The sequence below is a fragment of the Salmo salar genome, chromosome 14 (genome assembly GCF_965601325.2).
Source record: "Salmo salar chromosome 14, fSalSal1, whole genome shotgun sequence".
Classification (NCBI taxonomy): domain Eukaryota; kingdom Metazoa; phylum Chordata; class Actinopteri; order Salmoniformes; family Salmonidae; genus Salmo; species Salmo salar.
The window spans coordinates 9,393,932-9,411,711 of NC_138304.1; the positions used below are offsets into that span (position 1 = coordinate 9,393,932).

The window sequence follows — 17,780 nt, forward strand, 5'->3', positions numbered from 1 at the left end:
ATGATCTTCATCAGATGGCACTTACAGGACTTCATGTTAAATAATAAATGTTTGTTTTGTTCGATAATGTCCCTCTTTATGTCCAAAAACCTCAGTTGAAATTGGCGCATTTAGTTCAGAAATCCAAAGGCACAAAGCGCGCTCTCAACATCCAGACAAAAAGTCAAAAAAGTACAATAAAAGTTCATAGAAACATGTCAAACGATGTTTAAAATCAATCCTATTGATATTTCAACAATATTTCAATTATATGCATATCCTAGCTTCTGGGCCTGAGTAGCAGGCAGTTTAATTTGGGCACGCTTTTCATCCAAAATTCCGAATGCTGCCCCCTACCCCAATGAAGTTAACCTCTATGGGCTAGGTGGGACGCAAGCGTCAGTGTAATCCCGTGGCGCGATATTCAAATACCTTAGAAATGCTATTACTTCAATTTCTCAAACATATGACTATTTTACACCATTTTAAAGACAAGACTCTCGTTAATCTAACCACACTGTCCGATTTCAAAAAGGCTTTACCACGAAAGCAAAACATTAGATTATGTCAGCAGAGTACCCAGCCAGAAATAATCAGACACCCATTTTTCAAGCTAGCATATAATGTCACATAAACCCAAACCACAGCTAAATGCAGCACTAACCTTTGATGATCTTCATCAGATGACACCCCTAGGACATTATGTTATACAATACATGCATGTTTTGTTCAATCAAGTTCATATTTATATCAAAAACCAGCTTTTTACATTAGCATGTGACTAGCATTCCCACCGAACACTTCCGGTGAATTTACTAAATTACTCACGATAAACGTTCACAAAAAACATAACAATTATGTTAAGAATTATAGATACAGAATTCCTCTATGCACTCGCTATGTCCGATTTTAAAATAGCTTTTCGGTGAAAGCACATTTTGCAATATTATCAGTAGATAGCCCGGCATCACAGGGCTAGCTATTTAGACACCCAGCAAGTTTAGCACTCACCAAAGTCAGATTTACTATAAGAAAAATGTTATTACCTTTGGTGTTCTTCGTCAGAATGCACTCCCAGGACTTCTACTTCAATAACAAATGTTGGTTTGGTCCCAAATAATCCATAGTTATATCCAAATAGCGGCGTTTTGTTCATGCGTTCAAGACACTATCCGAATGGTAAACAAGGGTGACGAGCACGACGCATTTCGTGACAAAAAAATTCTAAATATTCCATTACCGTACTTCGAAGCATGTCAACCGCTGTTTAAAATACATTTTTATGCCATTTTTCTCGTAAAAAAGCGATAATATTCTGACCGGGAAAGCGTGTTTACGTTCAAAGAGAGAGAAAATAAAAACATCTCGTGCCCTCGTGCACGAGCCCCAGTCTGATGGTCCTCTGACAGGCCACTATCCAAACGCGCTAATGTGTTTCAGCCAGGGGCTGCCTCGATATCATTCAGCTTTTTCCCGGGTTCTGAGAGCCTATGGGAGCCGTAGGAAGTGTCACGTTACAGCAAAGATCCTCAGTCTTCAATAAACAGAGCCAAGATGAACAAGAACTTGTCAGACAGGCCACTTCCTGTAAGGAATCTTCTCAGGTTTTTGCCTGCCATATCAGTTCTGTAATACTCACAGACACCATTCAAACAGTTTTAGAAACTTTAGGGTGTTTTCTATCCAAAGCCAATAATTATATGCAGATTCTAGTTACTGGGCAGGAGTAGTAACCAGATTAAATCGGGTACGTTTTTTATCCGGCTGTGTAAATACTGCCCCCTATCCCCAACAGGTTAACAAAGGATATTTGAGGAAAACGCTACCACAGTTTTACCAACACATTGCCTGTGCTATTCGCACATGAAAAACATTGCTACTATCCCTTCAGGGACGGCTACAAGGCCCTCCCCCACCCTCCCTTTGGCAAATCAGATCATGCCTCCATTCTGCACCACCCTTCATATAGGGAGAAACTCAAACAGGATGTACCCATGGTAACGACTGTTCAACGCTGGTCTCACCAATCGGAATCCATGCTTCAAGACGGTTTTGATCATTCCGGACTGGGATATGTTCCAGGTTGCCTTTGAGAATAACACTAACGCATACACTGACACGGTAACTGAGTTCATCATGAAGTGTATATGGAATGTTTTTCCCACCAAGACGATTAAAACCTATCCAAACCAAAAAAACATGGATTGATGCCAGCATTCACACAAAACTGAAAGCGCGAACCACTGCATTTAACCACGGAAAGGTGACTGGGAATATGGTTGAGTATGAACAGTCCAGTTATGCCCTCGTAAGGCAATCAAACAGACAAAACTTCAGTACAGCGACACAGTGGAGTCACAATTCAACGGCTCAGACATGAGATTGTGTTAGGGACTCTAGACAATCACGGATTATAAAGGGAAATCGAACCACGTCGTGGACACCGATATCTTTCTACTGGACAAGCTAAACACCTTCTCCACCCGCTTCGAGGAAAACACAGTGCTGCCAATGTGGGCCAGCGCCTCTCCCGAGGACAGTGAGCTCGTTCTCCATGGCCGACATGAGTAAGGCATTTAAGCGTGTTAACCCTCGCAAGTCTGCCGGCCCAGATGACATCCCTAGCCACATCCCCAGAGCATGCGCAGACCAGATGGCTGGATTGTTTACGGACATATTCAATCTCTCCCTGTCCCAGTCTGCTGTCCCCACTTGCTTAAAGATATCCACCATTGTTCCTGTACTAAAAAAAAATTCTAAATCAAATTTATTTATACAGCCCTTACATCAGCTGATATCTCAAAGTGCTGTACAGAAACCCAGCCTAAAACCCCAAACAGCAAGCAATGCAGGTGTAGAAGCACGGTGGCTCAAGAAAGCGAAGGTAACTGAACTAAATGATTATCGCACTGTAGCACTCACTAGAGTTCCAAACTGCCTCTGGAAGATACGTCAGCACAAGAACTGTTCGTCGGGAGTTTCATGAAATGGGTTTCCATGGCCAAGCAGCTACACACAAGCCTAAGATCACCTTGTGTGTCACGTCCTGACCAGTATAGGGGTTATTTGTTATTGTAGTTTGGTCAGGACGTGGCAGGGGGTGTTTGTTTTATGTGGTTCAGGGTGTGTTTTGTGTATGTGTTTAGGTAGAGGGGTATTTGATTTATTAGTCCGGGGTTTGTTAGTCATTGTTCTATGTTAGTATATGTCTATGTTCTATCTAGTCTTTTGTATTTCTATGTTTAGTTAATTGGGGTTGGACCTTCAATTGGAGGCAGCTGGTTATTGTTGCCTCTGATTGAGGGTCCTATAATTAGGAGTTTGTTTTTCATGGGTTTTTGGTGGGAGATTGTTCTTGTTTAGCCGTTTGCCTGACAAGACTGTCCAGTTCGTTTGTGTTTTGTATACGTTATATGTGTTTTCCTTCTTCACCAATAAAAAAAGAAGATGAGTGTACATTTTCCTGCTGCGTCTTGGTCTCTACCCTACGACACCCGTGACAATGTGCAAAGCCAAGCTTTGGCTAGAGCGGTGTAAGGCTCGCCGACATTGGACTCTGGAGTGATGAATCACGCTTCACCATCTGGCAGTCCGATGGACGAATCTGGGTTTGGCAGATGCCAGGAGAACGCTACCTGCCCCAATGCATAGTGTCAACTGTAAAGTTTGATGGAGGAGGAATAATGGTCTGGGGCTGTTTTTCATGGTTTGGGCTAGGGCCCTTAGATTCAGTGAAAGGAAATCTTAACGCTACAGCATACAATGACATTCTAGACGATTCTGTGCTTCCAACTTTGTGGCAACAGTTTGGGGAAGGCCCTTTCCTGTTTCAGCATAACAATGCCCTTTAGCACAAAGCCTGGTCCATACAGAAATGGTTTGTCGAGATTGGTGTGAAATAACTTGACTGGCCTGCACAAAGCCCTGACCTCAACCCCACCAAACACCTTAGTATGAATTGGAACGCTGACTGTGAGCCAGGCCTAATAGCCCAACATCAGTGCCCGACCTCACTAATGCTTTTGTGGCTGAATGGAAGCAAGTCCCTCCGACATCTGGTGGAAAGCCTTCCCAGAAGAGTGGAGGCTGTTATAGCAGCAAACGGGAGACCAACTCCATATTAATGAGTATGATCTTGGAATGAGATGTTCGACGAGCAGGTGTCCACATACTTTTGGTCATGTAGTGTAGCTTAGCATTAGCTCATCATAATCAGTACAACTTGCCAAAAAGTATTTTACACACATTGTATGTGTCCATTAAAATCTATGCAAGAATCGGAATGCATGATTTGTCACCCAATACTTGAAAACGTGAAGAAAACTGTAAATACATTTTGCTCTATACATACATACAGTATGCTCCACTGGAAATGACAACACAACAGAAAATAAGGTACTTAGGAACGCACACATGTCCAAAGTTATTATTTATAAGGAAAACAGCAATGAAGGCAATGTGAGCGGCAGCCATAAAATATGCTAGGGGAAAAGAGTTTGTGCTAGACTGCACAAATGTCTGCATACTTGATCTGCGGAAACACTGTGAAAGTGTTTGGGCTCTCCTCGAAAAGAGGAGTTGGTCCGGCTTAGTAAAGCCTCAAACAAAATTGTCCACAACAGTGAAATGGGCTACTTCTACGTAAATTCATGAGGAGGCAGAACACACCTCAATTCAAACTGTTTTGAATTTGAAATTGACATGTTGAAACACAGCCTATAAATTATTAGCAGTCTTGGTTTGAGGGCAGCACGGGTTAACTGTCCGGTTCGGCTGTTTTGCCGAGGCCTCTGTGATCTGCGTTCTGCCACGTCATGCTAATTTCCCATGATGCATGTCTGGAGAGATGGGCTACTGTATATGGCTGCTCTCTGTTTAATTAAAGTGGGTCTTTCAGCCACAACTGTAAAAGCCTTTATGGCTTCTGACAGATTCCTTATCCTCTTTGTGAAAGGGGAAAGATGTGTGCTCCGGCCTATAAAAGTGATGATGAAGGATTGTGTATCAGAGCCTTAAAAGCTGCTGTTTGACACTGGGGTTAAAGTCTGACCTGGCTCCCAAGATGATGGTAATTGAATGTTATAACCTGACTGACGATAGGGGAGATGCCGGAGAAATGCTGTTCCACTGTCACAAACTCTTTAAATTAGCTTTGCATTGAGTTTATGTTTGTTAAATTACAGTTTAATTCAACTGTAATGTAATGCACATGTGATGTACACAATAATCTGTGATTTGTATCTTTTAAATTTAAATGTGTTTGTACTGGTTGGTGTGTATGTGGTCATTTATTTGTCTCTGTATATATATATATATATATTGTGTATCTGTGATTGTGTGAGTATATTTGTAAAAGTATTGGTGAATTTATGTATCTGTATGTGGGTGTACTAGCGTCATGTGATTATAAATATTTTAGCATTCGTATCTCTATTTATGTATTTATATACATTTGTGTGGATATGTGTGTGTACGTGCAGGCATACATTTGTGTATGTGTATTTCTGTGAACTTGTTGAGACGTCTAAAGCCGAGCTACCCTCTCTGACAGACTCGTCACGGCTGAGCAGCGATCAGATGGCCATTACAGCCGCACCACAAGTCCCTCAGCAGTCAGACACTCCTGGGGGACCACATACCCCTCTTCTCCCCGTACATAGTCTTTAACAGGATTAGAAAGTTGTGCTGCTGTCCGTTACGTAACCCATCTGAGATCCTCCTCTCTCTCTCTGCTGCACCACATTCCCACAAACGTGCTCAAGCCTCTCCCGTCAGTGCAGAGGCATGCATTCGTCACCAATGGGAACAGCTATCACGCACACAAACACACACCCCAACCCCCCACCCACAATTGAGCCCCACAGAAACATTGTCTCATCCTAAATTTAAAGAACGACTGAACTTCCTGATTTGGCCTTGTTTTGAAGTTTGGTCATTAATACATGTTAGCGGCCATGACTGAAGCCAAACGAGAGTTGTCTTGTGGGTGTGGTTTGATGTGGGTGTTTCTTGGGTGTGTCTTTGCAACAAACAAGGCAGTAATGAGTACAGTGAGGTAAACTAAGCTAGCTTTGTTATGGAGAGAACGAAATGTTGAAGTGAAGGACTTCTCCCCTCCTGACTGACTTGTCATCTCAAGGTGGTCAGCTAATTCAGTTCTATGTGTAGGCTAAAGCCTGTGCTGACCTTATGCTTAGCCAAGCTGACAGCAGCTAGCTAGTATAGCTTGGGGATAGCTGTAGCTGTCTAGCCTATCTAGCTGATATTTCTCTGTGAAATCAGTTAAGGCAAGATAGCAAGAGCCAGTGTCTGGTATGCGTTTCATAAGACAATTGTTCTACAACACCTTGCTACCAAAATAGCTTGCAACTTAGTTTCAATGTTTCATCACTTCATGTAAAGACATGTTACTGTGGAAATGGTGTCAACTGAGTTCAATGCACGGTCTTGAGTCAGCTCAGCTCTCCTACAACACTAGTTCTTTAACTGGCACAGTTTTTCTCGTCTTGTCTCTCCTTATGCCCGCTGTTAGATCTACTAATATCCCAACAGGTGTAAGCTACACGTCAACTTCGTACAAATATCGTCAAGCTTGAGTGTAGATACATTTATCAACAACAAAAATGATGTGTGTTCGTGTTACATAGACAAAACATTTTATGCTGTAAATATCATATTGATGTGCTGATAAAGATAGTATGCCTACACTTACCTAGCAAATAAAAATATGTTTATGTATTGTACAACTTCAGCGGTCTAACCAGAACTAGAATGGCATTCTATTTGTCTATTTGGCCAAATCTGACATGTACAGCTCTCTGGGTGAGGTCCTGTCCTCAAGTCTCCAGTGGGTGATGAAGTCCCTTCCATCTATGTCATGTTTTAGAAGTTTTGGACAGGTGCAGTCAGGGGACAGGGGAAGTGGAGTGCATGACACTCCATCCTGGATATGACAAGAGTTTGCTTCAACCCATGGGTCCAGCAGGCCGAGTTCAATAACTACAGGCCGATGTGGAGGATGTCGCACTTCTCATACCACTCTGTAGGCTACTGACCAATTCAAAGCTTCCTCCAGAAGGTTAGTAGCCTAATCACTAATATTAGAAGAGTGCAATTGCTGAACTTATTACATTTACATTTGATATTTTAGTCATTTACCAGACGCTCTTATCCAGAGCCACTTACGTAGATAACTTTCGAGTGTAACAGTTCCATGTAGAATAAACCCTACTTCACATAACACTGTAGAAGCAGTGTTCTGCTAATATAACAACGTGCAAATATTATACGTTTTTGTATGTCCCCCCCCCCCACATTGATAGTACAGTCCGATTCAATAATAACAAAAGACCACAACAAGTAATAGATATTTTGTATAATTTGAATGCTGGGTGCAACATCTATGTCTGTCCCATTCAGACATCAGTATCAACCTGAGGACTCCATTTCAAAAGCATCTCTTCTGTCCTCCATCTGTAGTAAAACAAGGATGAGTTGATGAGTGACATGTATTGAAAGAGTGATATTACTAAATACTTGTGATGTACTATCTTATTACTTATCGACTTTTGTCCCTTCTGAGGTGTTTGCCAATACCTGATGTCCATGGCAGCGTAGATCTGCTCCAGGTCCCTCTTGTCACAGATACTTGTCATAAAGGAGCCTGACTTAGGCTCCTATATCTGACCCAACTCGTATATCACAGAGGGAGGGAGAGAGAAAGTCTGTCACCATTCAGTCATGGAAGCCATACACAATTGAACACAGCCAATTCACAAGGGACACGTGCCAGCTTGGCATTGACTGGTTGACATTATTCACTCAGGCCCAGGAGTAGTCCATTGGCACAGTGGAAGGGGGCACCTCCTTACAACATACTGTACACAAATCAAATAAAATTTTATTTGTCACATGCGGTGAATAAAACATGTGTAGACCTTACCGTGACATGCTTACTTACAAGCCCTTAACCAACAATGCAGTTGATTAAATAGAGTTAAGAAAATATTTACTAAATAAACTAAAGTGAAGAAAAATAATAATAAAAACAATAATGAGGCTATATACAGGGGGTACCGGTACCGAGTCAATGTACAGGGGTACAGGTTCAGCAGTCTTAAGCGTAGAAGCTGTTATGGAGCCTTTTGGTCCTAGACCTGGTACCGCTTGCCGTGTGGTAGCAGAGAGAACAGTCTATGACTTGAGTGGCTGGAGTCTTTGAAAATGTTTTGGGCCTTCCTCTGATTTTTTTGGGGCCTTCCTCCGTCATACAGCACTGGTTACATTATCAATGGTGGTTAGGTGAATTCCAGGACTTTCAACCAAATCAAATGTGACCAACCTTATTCAAGTGTCCTCCATTACTCTGAAGCAGGACTGGTGTCTGGTCACTGCCTCAGCCTTCTGTAACAGCTCCTGATATGGTAGGTTTTGTACGTAGCCTGTGAATGAAATAAAATATCATCAATAAACATTTAGCGAGAAAAATAACTTACTTTAGTTTGGAAGTAATTTATATGCTAATACAGGGGCTGTCACGACAAAATAGATTAAGGCCGGTGATGCTGACAGTTAATATGCAACCAACTATGTACTTTTCTGAATGCTTGCTGACAGAGCCATAGCTATATTTATTTTTGCCCTAGAAAATCCACAATCAACTTTTATGAGAACAGGCATGTTGTTTTGGGTTAGCAGACGAAGACCCCAAATGCTAGCTAGCTAACTCTTGCTAATCAGGGTAAGTTATCAAAATCTTTGCCTGAGTTGAAATGAGTTGGCCAGCCAGCTAACGTTAACTAGCCAGTTTGAGTTAAAACATTATTGAAAGCAAGCTTGCTATATCCTCTGATTAGCTAGTATCCAAGTGCCTGCCCTGTATTGACCCTAAATGCCAATGGGCTACAGTTAGCTGTTGTTAGCAAGGTAGCTAGCTAACGTGAGCTGCACATCTTCCTCTGACAAGCTACATTACACGTTAGCTTTATGTATTTAGCTAGCTACAGTACAGTATAATTCCTCTTTCATCTGTGGTATCATAGCTAGTCTGGCTCGCTAGCGTTATCAAATAATGTTGTATAACCAAACGTCGCTAATTGCTAGTACCAGCTATCTACTTTGCTAAAGTACTCACCGACACCAGTGGTTTCACGGTTGACATGCGGCAGAAGTGACCGTGTCGGAGGTCATCCATTCCTGGCCATTTGGCAATATTGTTGAAATGCATTGGAAGTTTGCATCAACTTTATTGAAGGTAATTGTCCCTCCAATTTGCCGAGTGAAATGTGTGTGTGTGGCACCCATATGCAAACTTGGAAACAATGTCCACATGGCAGCTGGGGAAAGACCACAATGTGTTTTCTCTGGGCAATTGGGCATCATCGGCAAAAGTGGGCACACACAGTCGAAGTCGGAAGTTCACATACACTTAGGTTGGAGTCATTACAACTCGTTTTTCAACCACTCCACAGCTTTCTTGTTAACAAACTATCATTTTGTTAAGTCGGTTAAGACATCTACCTTGTGCATGACACAATTAATTTTTCCAGCAATTGTTTACAGACAGATTATTCACTGTATCACAATTCCAGTGGGTCAGAAGTTTACATACACTAAGTTGACTGTCCCTTTAAACAGCTTGAAAAATTCCAGAAAATTATGCCATGGCTTTAGAAGCTTCTGAGAGGCTAATTGACATCATTTGAGTCAATTGGAGGTGTACCTGTGGATGTATTTCAAGGCCTACTTTCAAACTCAGTGCCTCTTTGCTTGACATCATGGGAAAATCAAAAGAAATCAGCCAAGACCTCAAAAAAACAATTGTAGACCTCCACAAGTCTGGTTCATCCTTGGGAGCAATTTCGAAACGCCTGAAGGTACCACGTTCATCTGTACAAACAATAGTACGCAAGTATAAACACCATGGGACCACGCAGTTGTCATACCGCTCAGGAAGGAGACGCGTTCTGTCTCCTAGAGATGAAGGTACTTTGGTGAGAAAAGTGCAAATCAATCCCAGATCAACAGCAAAGGACCTTGTGCTGGAGGAAACAGGTACAAAAGTATCTATATCCACAGTAAAATGAGTCCTATATTGACATAACCTGAAAGGCCGCTCAGCAAGGAAGATGACACTGCTCCAAAACCGCCATAAAAAAAAGCCAGACTACGGTTTGCAACTGCACATGGGGACAAAGATCGTACTTTTTGGAGAAATGTCCTCTGGTCTGATGAAACAAAAATAGAACTGTTTGGCCATAATGACCATCATTATGTTTGGAGGAAAAAGGGGGAGGCTTGCAAGCCGAAGAACACCATCCCAACCGTGAAGCACGGGGGTGGCAGCATCATGTTGTGGGGGTGATTTGCTGCAGGAGGGACTGGTGCTCTTCCCAAAATAGATGGCATAATGAGGGGGGGTGGGGGGGGGGAATTATGTGGATATATTGAAGCAACATCTCAAGACATCAGTCAGGAAGTTAAAGCTTGGTCGCAAATGGGTCTTCCAAATGGACAATGACCCCAAGCATACTTCTAAAGTTGTGTCAAAATGGCTTAAGGACAACAAAGTCAAGGTGTTGGAGTGGCCATCACAAAGTCCTAACCTCAATCCCATAGAAAATCTGTGGGAAGAACTGAAAAAGCGTGTGCGAGCAAGGATGCCTACAAACCTGACTCAGTTACACCAGCTCTGTCAGGAGGAATGGGCCAAAATTCACCGAACTTATTGTGGGAAGCTTGTGGAAGGCTACCCAAAACGTTTGACCCAAGTTACACAATTTAAAGGCAAAGCTACCAAATACTAATTGAGTGGGAATGTGATGAAAGAAATAAAATCAGAAATAAATAATTCTCTCTACTATTATTCTGACATTTCACATTCTTAAAATAAAGTGGTGATCCTAACTGACCTAAGACGGGAATTTTTACTCAGATTAAATGTTAGGAATTGTGAAAAGCTGAGTTTAAATGTATTTGGCTAAGGTGTATGTAAACTTTCAACTTCAACTGTAAGTAGCCCATACCCAACCCTCCAGTAAGTCGTGACGAACTCACTTACAAACTCTGTTTTGGACGAGACTGACTTCATGACCAAATCTATCCTATTTACACTTTGTAGTCAATTTTGAGACAAGAGGGCTTCCTGAGTAGCGCAGCGGTCTAAGGCACTGCATCGCAGTACTAGATGCGTCACTACAGATCTGGCCGCGACCAGGAGACCCATGAGGCAGCGCACAATTGGCCCAGCATTGTCTGGGTTAGGGGAGGGTTTGACCGGCCAGGATTTCCTTGTCCCATCGCACTCTAGCGACTCCTGTGGCGAGCCAGGCATGCACGCTGCACATCAGCATGCACGCTGACACGGTCGCCAGTTGGACGGTGTTTCCTCCGACACATTGGTGCGGCAGGCTTCCGGGTTAAGAGAGCAGTGTGTCAAGAAGCAGTGCAGCTTGGTTGGGTCGTGTTTCAGAGGACGCATGGCTCTCGACCTTCGCCTCTCCCGAGTCCGTACGGGAGTTGCAGCGATGGGACAAGACTTTACCAATTGGATATCACAAAATTGGTGAGAAAAAATTATAATAATAAAAACATTTTTTAAATAAATACATTTGACACAAGAATAAATGTTTCTGACACATATCGATGCCACATAGGCAGTTGTCAAAAGGAGAAGTTTGATTTTAGGGGCAGTTTGTATTTTTTCTTAAAGTGAAACCCGTTTTTGCATTAAGTGCATGCACGGTACTAGAAAGAAAAATTGAACAAGGTAGCAATTATTGCACAATAAAACAAGTGTTTTACACAGCTCCACACAAAAATACAGAAACTGAAATATGTATGAATGTAGAATGAATGTGGCCAATGTGTACCAATGTGGTACAATGAAGGAAAACATTTTACAAAACAAAACAAGAACAACAAATACAAAAACATACGCATGCACACTGCACAACATTAGCATGTATTCATACACCCACAAAAAGACACGCATGGACTCATAAACAAACATTCACAAACACACATACACACGCCTGTGAGAGGCGGTGGCTCTTACTGAGCTGTAGAGGAATCCTTCTCCGTTCATTCCAATGTAGAGGCCGGCCTTCACCCCTTGGATGGCCACCACCCTCAGACCCACAGGAATTAGATTAAACAGGGCTGAGAGAGAGAGATTGAGAGAGAGAGCGAGAGAGAGAAAAGACAGATATTACTCAGCTGAGACCTTTTGACCTTGCACTTTTAGTATTTAACTTTTTCCTGTGAACGGCCTGCTGTGCGCAGTTATAACTGAATTACCCAGGAGATGTATCCCACTTCTGACACCAGTGTGACCTAACTGATGTTCCTGTATGACACCTCTTAAAGTGGGGTTTTTGAACAGTGGCTGACATTGCAGTTATACAGCATGTATTTTCCTTCTGAGGCAGAATTCCCTCTGAAGTGGGCACTCCTTTTGAAGTGTTCCCTGAGAGCAAATATATGACAAAACGTGGACATCCCTCTCTCAGGTGGACTCATTCCTAAAGTGGACTTCCTCTAGTGGTGGATTTCCATGTCGAGTGGTTAGGGATACAGCACGAGCACTAAGAAGATTGTTAAGTGGTGACGGAATCAGATAAAGCTCAGATAAAGCTCACAGGGATTAGAGAGGTGCCAACACACGTCTGTCCGCCCAGCAGATTCAATTTCACTCAATAAAAATCGACATGCCGCTTTCGCCTAGCTATAGTATAAATTGTCCCCTGAGGATCTCCAGGCAGGAGATACACTTACACTGAAAAGGCTTTGTTGGATCTTTCAGCTACTGTACTCTGGGCCCAATGTGGCGGGGTTGTCCAGCATCTCATAGTTTCCTTTCTTTTCCATTTCCTTGCTCTCTCTTTCATTCATCCATCACTCGGTTGCACTTTCTGACGGAGGCCTCTGTTGCTTTGACGACCAAACCAAGCTGACAGACAACAGCTAAAGCTGGCCTAATCTGCCATATGCGAGTGTAAAAAGATTTCCTGAAATATTCATTCATCAAAAGGGCAGACAAATGTGTCAAAGTGACTCAAGAACACCAACTCCTAGGAATGTCAGCCCTCTGAAGGAGCTGTAATCGACCAAGGCGAATCCAAAAGGGAAGGTAAGCCTGTTTGATGCTCTAATATGGGCTCGGTAGATAATAAAACTCCGGGACAGTTTAGAAAGTGCTGGGCTGTGCAAATGGGAAGGGCAGTTCCTATAATCCTAAGAGACATCCTTTGGGTGAAATTTGGTGGGAGGAAGTGGGGGGCTTACTGGGACAGATAGAGAAGGCTCTCTCAGCTACACTAACAGCTAATGCTAAACAAGAGCATTAGCCATGGAGATGATAGAGCAGGCGAAGAACTAGCACTGTATATAGAGTTGGTCTTCCATAACCAGCGATGTCTTCATGAGCCTCAATTTGTGCAGGTACTTATAGAGGAGCGATCAACCGAATACGCAATGAAATTAGTGTCGGGTTGCTGACTCAAAATTGAACACAGATGTTAATGAATTTAATGGTGGTTTCCAGCACTCTCTTGCAATTGTGTACTAACCTACCAGTCAATCATATAACCAATTAGACGCCCACTCAGTACTGTAACTGCAGTCTCCTGTACCCTAAACCAGCTTTATCAACCCACCAACAAATATCATGACATTTAGAAACGAAATGCCTAATTTTGGATAATTAAACAGAATGTTTTGTATTTGTGCATGAATTCCTCCTGTTCTCTGAAATCAACAGTTTATCCTTGTCAGATTTGCCTTCGGCTTGCTGCCTAAAGAATAAGCATGGACCATTCTTTATTGGAGGAAAATTAGAGGCCAAATAAATGTAATTGAAATGTCTATTTGGTTTCACCATCACACCTAGTATGCAGTTAGAGTTTTTTCCGCTGATCCCAAAAGTACAACCAAACCGACTCCTGAAAGTAAATTATTCCTGCCATCTCGGCATCACATAATGTAGCAGAGGTCAGGAGGTCGAGCAGTTCAAGGGTGGAGGTAATCTATTATTCTAATAATCCATCACACAGATCCATAGGTCCTGAATGCCAAGCATTCACTTTCCATTTCTCTCCCTCTCGATCTCTCATCTCTCAACCCTCCCTCCCTTCCCTACATGCCTATTAGTAACTATTGCTCAACAGTTCTCCAGCTCTCTCTTACTGTATTCCAAAATGTTCTATCCTTCCCCCAATGGGAAAAACAGACATCATGGTCACGTTGTATAGTGGTTGTCTAGGGAAAGGTTTTTAGCAAGCAGTTTTTATCTGGTTGTAATCTGGATATCTAACCAGATAACAACCAAAATATGACGTCTTTACCATGACAATTTGAATAATTTGATTTCATCATGGCAAAAATGCATCTTTACCTGGTTTTGAAAGAGACCACAAGGTAAAAAATGACCCATCCAAAAATCCCTCAATTGGTTACGAGTAAATGAGTTTGTCTTTCCCAATTGAAAGACACTACATTTGTTGAAACCAATTATATGATTCAATGTCAACTGTTATATTTGATTATTAACAAACCTATATTTCAAGTTCAACTTTTCCCCTTTGGTTAAACCTAATAAATAACAAATACAGACTAATGTTTAATGTAAATACTAACCATCTTGTTTTTACTTTGGAATGAAATACATTCCCTGTAAACTAAGTTTATTCAACAACTTGAACATTTTTAATAATAAAATAGAATATTATTTACAGAAGACCTTCACATTTAGCAAGTACAATGTCATAACCAAGCAAAGGCTACCTTAACACAGAAACCTTATCAGGCTCTTTGCCATCAATGTCATAACCAAGCAAAGGCTACCTTAACACAGAAACCTTATCAGGCTCTTTGCCATCAATGTCATAACCAAGCAAAGGCTACCTTAACACAGAAACCTTATCAGGCTCTTTGCCATCAATGTCATAACCAAGCAAAGGCTACCTTAACACAGAAACCTTATCAGGCTCTTTGCCATCAATGTCATAACCAAGCAAAGGCTACCTTAACACAGAAACCTTATCAGGCTCTTTGCCATCAATGTCATAACCAAGCAAAGGCTACCTTAACACAGAAACCTTATCAGGCTCTTTGCCATCAATGTCATAACCAAGCAAAGGCTACCTTAACACAGAAACCTTATCAGGCTCTTTGCCATCAATGTCATAACCAAGCAAAGGCTACCTTAACACAGAAACCTTATCAGGCTCTTTGCCATCAATGTCATAACCAAGCAAAGGCTACCTTAACACAGAAACCTTATCAGGCTCTTTGCCATCAATGTCATAACCAAGCAAAGGCTACCTTAACACAGAAACCTTATCAGGCTCTTTGCCATCAATGTCATAACCAAGCAAAGGCTACCTTAACACAGAAACCTTATCAGGCTCTTTGCCATCAATGTCATAACCAAGCAAAGGCTACCTTAACACAGAAACCTTATCAGGCTCTTTGCCATCAATGTCATAACCAAGCAAAGGCTACCTTAACACAGAAACCTTATCAGGCTCTTTGCCATCAATGTCATAACCAAGCAAAGGCTACCTTAACACAGAAACCTTATCAGGCTCTTTGCCATCAATGTCATAACCAAGCAAAGGCTACCTTAACACAGAAACCTTATCAGGCTCTTTGCCATCAATGTCATAACCAAGCAAAGGCTACCTTAACACAGAAACCTTATCAGGCTCTTTGCCATCAATGTCATAACCAAGCAAAGGCTACCTTAACACAGAAACCTTATCAGGCTCTTTGCCATCAATGTCATAACCAAGCAAAGGCTACCTTAACACAGAAACCTTATCAGGCTCTTTGCCATCAATGTCATAACCAAGCAAAGGCTACCTTAACACAGAAACCTTATCAGGCTCTTTGCCATCAATGTCATAACCAAGCAAAGGCTACCTTAACACAGAAACCTTATCAGGCTCTTTGCCATCAATGTCATAACCAAGCAAAGGCTACCTTAACACAGAAACCTTATCAGGCTCTTTGCCATCAATGTCATAACCAAGCAAAGGCTACCTTAACACAGAAACCTTATCAGGCTCTTTGCCATCAATGTCATAACCAAGCAAAGGCTACCTTAACACAGAAACCTTATCAGGCTCTTTGCCATCAATGTCATAACCAAGCAAAGGCTACCTTAACACAGAAACCTTATCAGGCTCTTTGCCATCAATGTCATAACCAAGCAAAGGCTACCTTAACACAGAAACCTTATCAGGCTCTTTGCCATCAATGTCATAACCAAGCAAAGGCTACCTTAACACAGAAACCTTATCAGGCTCTTTAGTATAAAATAACAACCTGAAAGCCACACTCCAAATTAGCCATGCCTCCAACTCCTCTGATAGGCTGCCGCCACTACATTGCCCCCACCTATATTCGACGCACATGCGCAAGGTGTTGAAAGCAACTTAGAAGTGTTCATTCAATAAAAAAAAAATCCCATTGATCTGACAAAATCATAATTTGATTTCAGAAAAATTGAATAGAAGGTTGAATGAACCAAAGTGCAATTTTCAATCATTCCAATCAGTAAAAGCACTTCAGATGAACAACAGTGCAGTTGGTTGCAATCTGGTTATGCAATAACTTCTTAAACAGAAATGATAGCATTAAGACATCATGAGCCAGCTAGGCCAGGTTTTTCTCTCCTTTCCTCTCTGTGTCGTCTTCAGTCTGTCTCTGAGCATGAAGCTTCTCGCAGAGGGAATTATTAATTTGGTACAAATGGAGAAGGAGGTATTTTTAGTTCTATTTACTGAATTATTTACTGCAGTTTACTGCACTCCTCCATCCCTGGGCCAGCATTACTGGGTATTGAGAAGAGTTCCCAGATACCACTGACCCAAACCACACTGTAATGGAAAACGGTCATTTATACGGTAATTTGGGGTATTATCAACAGTAAAATACTCAGAAATGTTTTACTGCAGCATACTGTAAATGATGGTGCATTGTGGGATAATGCTGTGGGTGGGGAAAGAATTGCTGTATTTCGAATGGTACACAAAAAAAAAATACTGGAAGCAAGTGACCTGTAAGTTACTGTAAAAAAAAAAAGGGACAGTATGTTACTAAATTCCAAATTGTATTTATTTATTTATTTCACCTTTATTTAACCAGGTAGGCAAGTTGAGAACAAGTTCTCATTTACAATTGCGACCTGGCCAAGATAAAGCAAAGCAGTTCGACAACATACAAAAACACAGAGTTACACATGGAGTAAAACAACATACAATCAATGATGCAGTAGAAAAAAAATTAAGATTATATACAATGTGAGCAAATGATGTGAGATAAGGGAGGTAAAGGCAAAAAAATGCCATGGTGGCAAAGTAAATAAAGTATAGCAAGAAAAACACTGGAATGGTAGATTTGTAGTTTGAAGAAAGTTCAGAGATAAAATATAAATAATATGGTGCAAAGGAGCAAAATAAATAAAATAAATAAATACAGTAGGGGAAGAGGTAGTAGTTTGGGCTAAATTATAGATGGGCTATGTACAGGTGCAGTGATCTGTGAGCTGCTCTGACAGCTGGTGCTTAAAGCTAGTGAGGGAGATAAGTGTTTCCAGTTTCAGAGATTTTTGTAGTTCGTTCCAGTCATTGGCAGCAGAGAACTGGAAGGAGAGACGACCAAAGGAGGAGTTGGCTTTAGGGGTGACCAGAGAGATATACCTGCTGGAGCGCGTGCTACAGGTGGGTGCTGCTATGGTGACCAGTGAGCGGAGATAAGGGGGGACTTTACCTAGCAGGGTCTTGTAGATGACCTGGATA

At 41.7% G+C, this 17,780-nt stretch overlaps 1 protein-coding gene and 1 long non-coding RNA gene across 4 annotated transcripts in view; both read right to left on the minus strand.

Moving 5' to 3' along the window:
* The window catches only part of LOC106568709 (fibroblast growth factor 12), a 47,335-nt gene that overhangs the window by 12,793 nt on the left and 16,762 nt on the right, over positions 1–17,780 (minus strand). For both annotated transcript variants that reach the window (XM_082960718.1, XM_014139284.3), the window contains one exon: positions 12,035–12,138. In XM_082960718.1, the coding sequence (XP_082816844.1) occupies positions 12,035–12,138 (104 nt within the window). The remainder of the gene's footprint in view (positions 1–12,034; positions 12,139–17,780) is intronic.
* Positions 7,340–9,500, minus strand: LOC106568710 (uncharacterized). 2 transcript variants are annotated; one of them, XR_014380302.1, is made up of 4 exons: positions 9,113–9,471; positions 8,321–8,420; positions 7,576–7,670; positions 7,340–7,452 (listed from the first exon to the last, which is right to left on the minus strand). It is a non-coding gene; the product is annotated as an uncharacterized LOC106568710 (long non-coding RNA). The 2 variants fall into 2 exon arrangements; XR_006758739.2 differs by having other exon boundaries at positions 7,576–8,420; positions 9,113–9,500.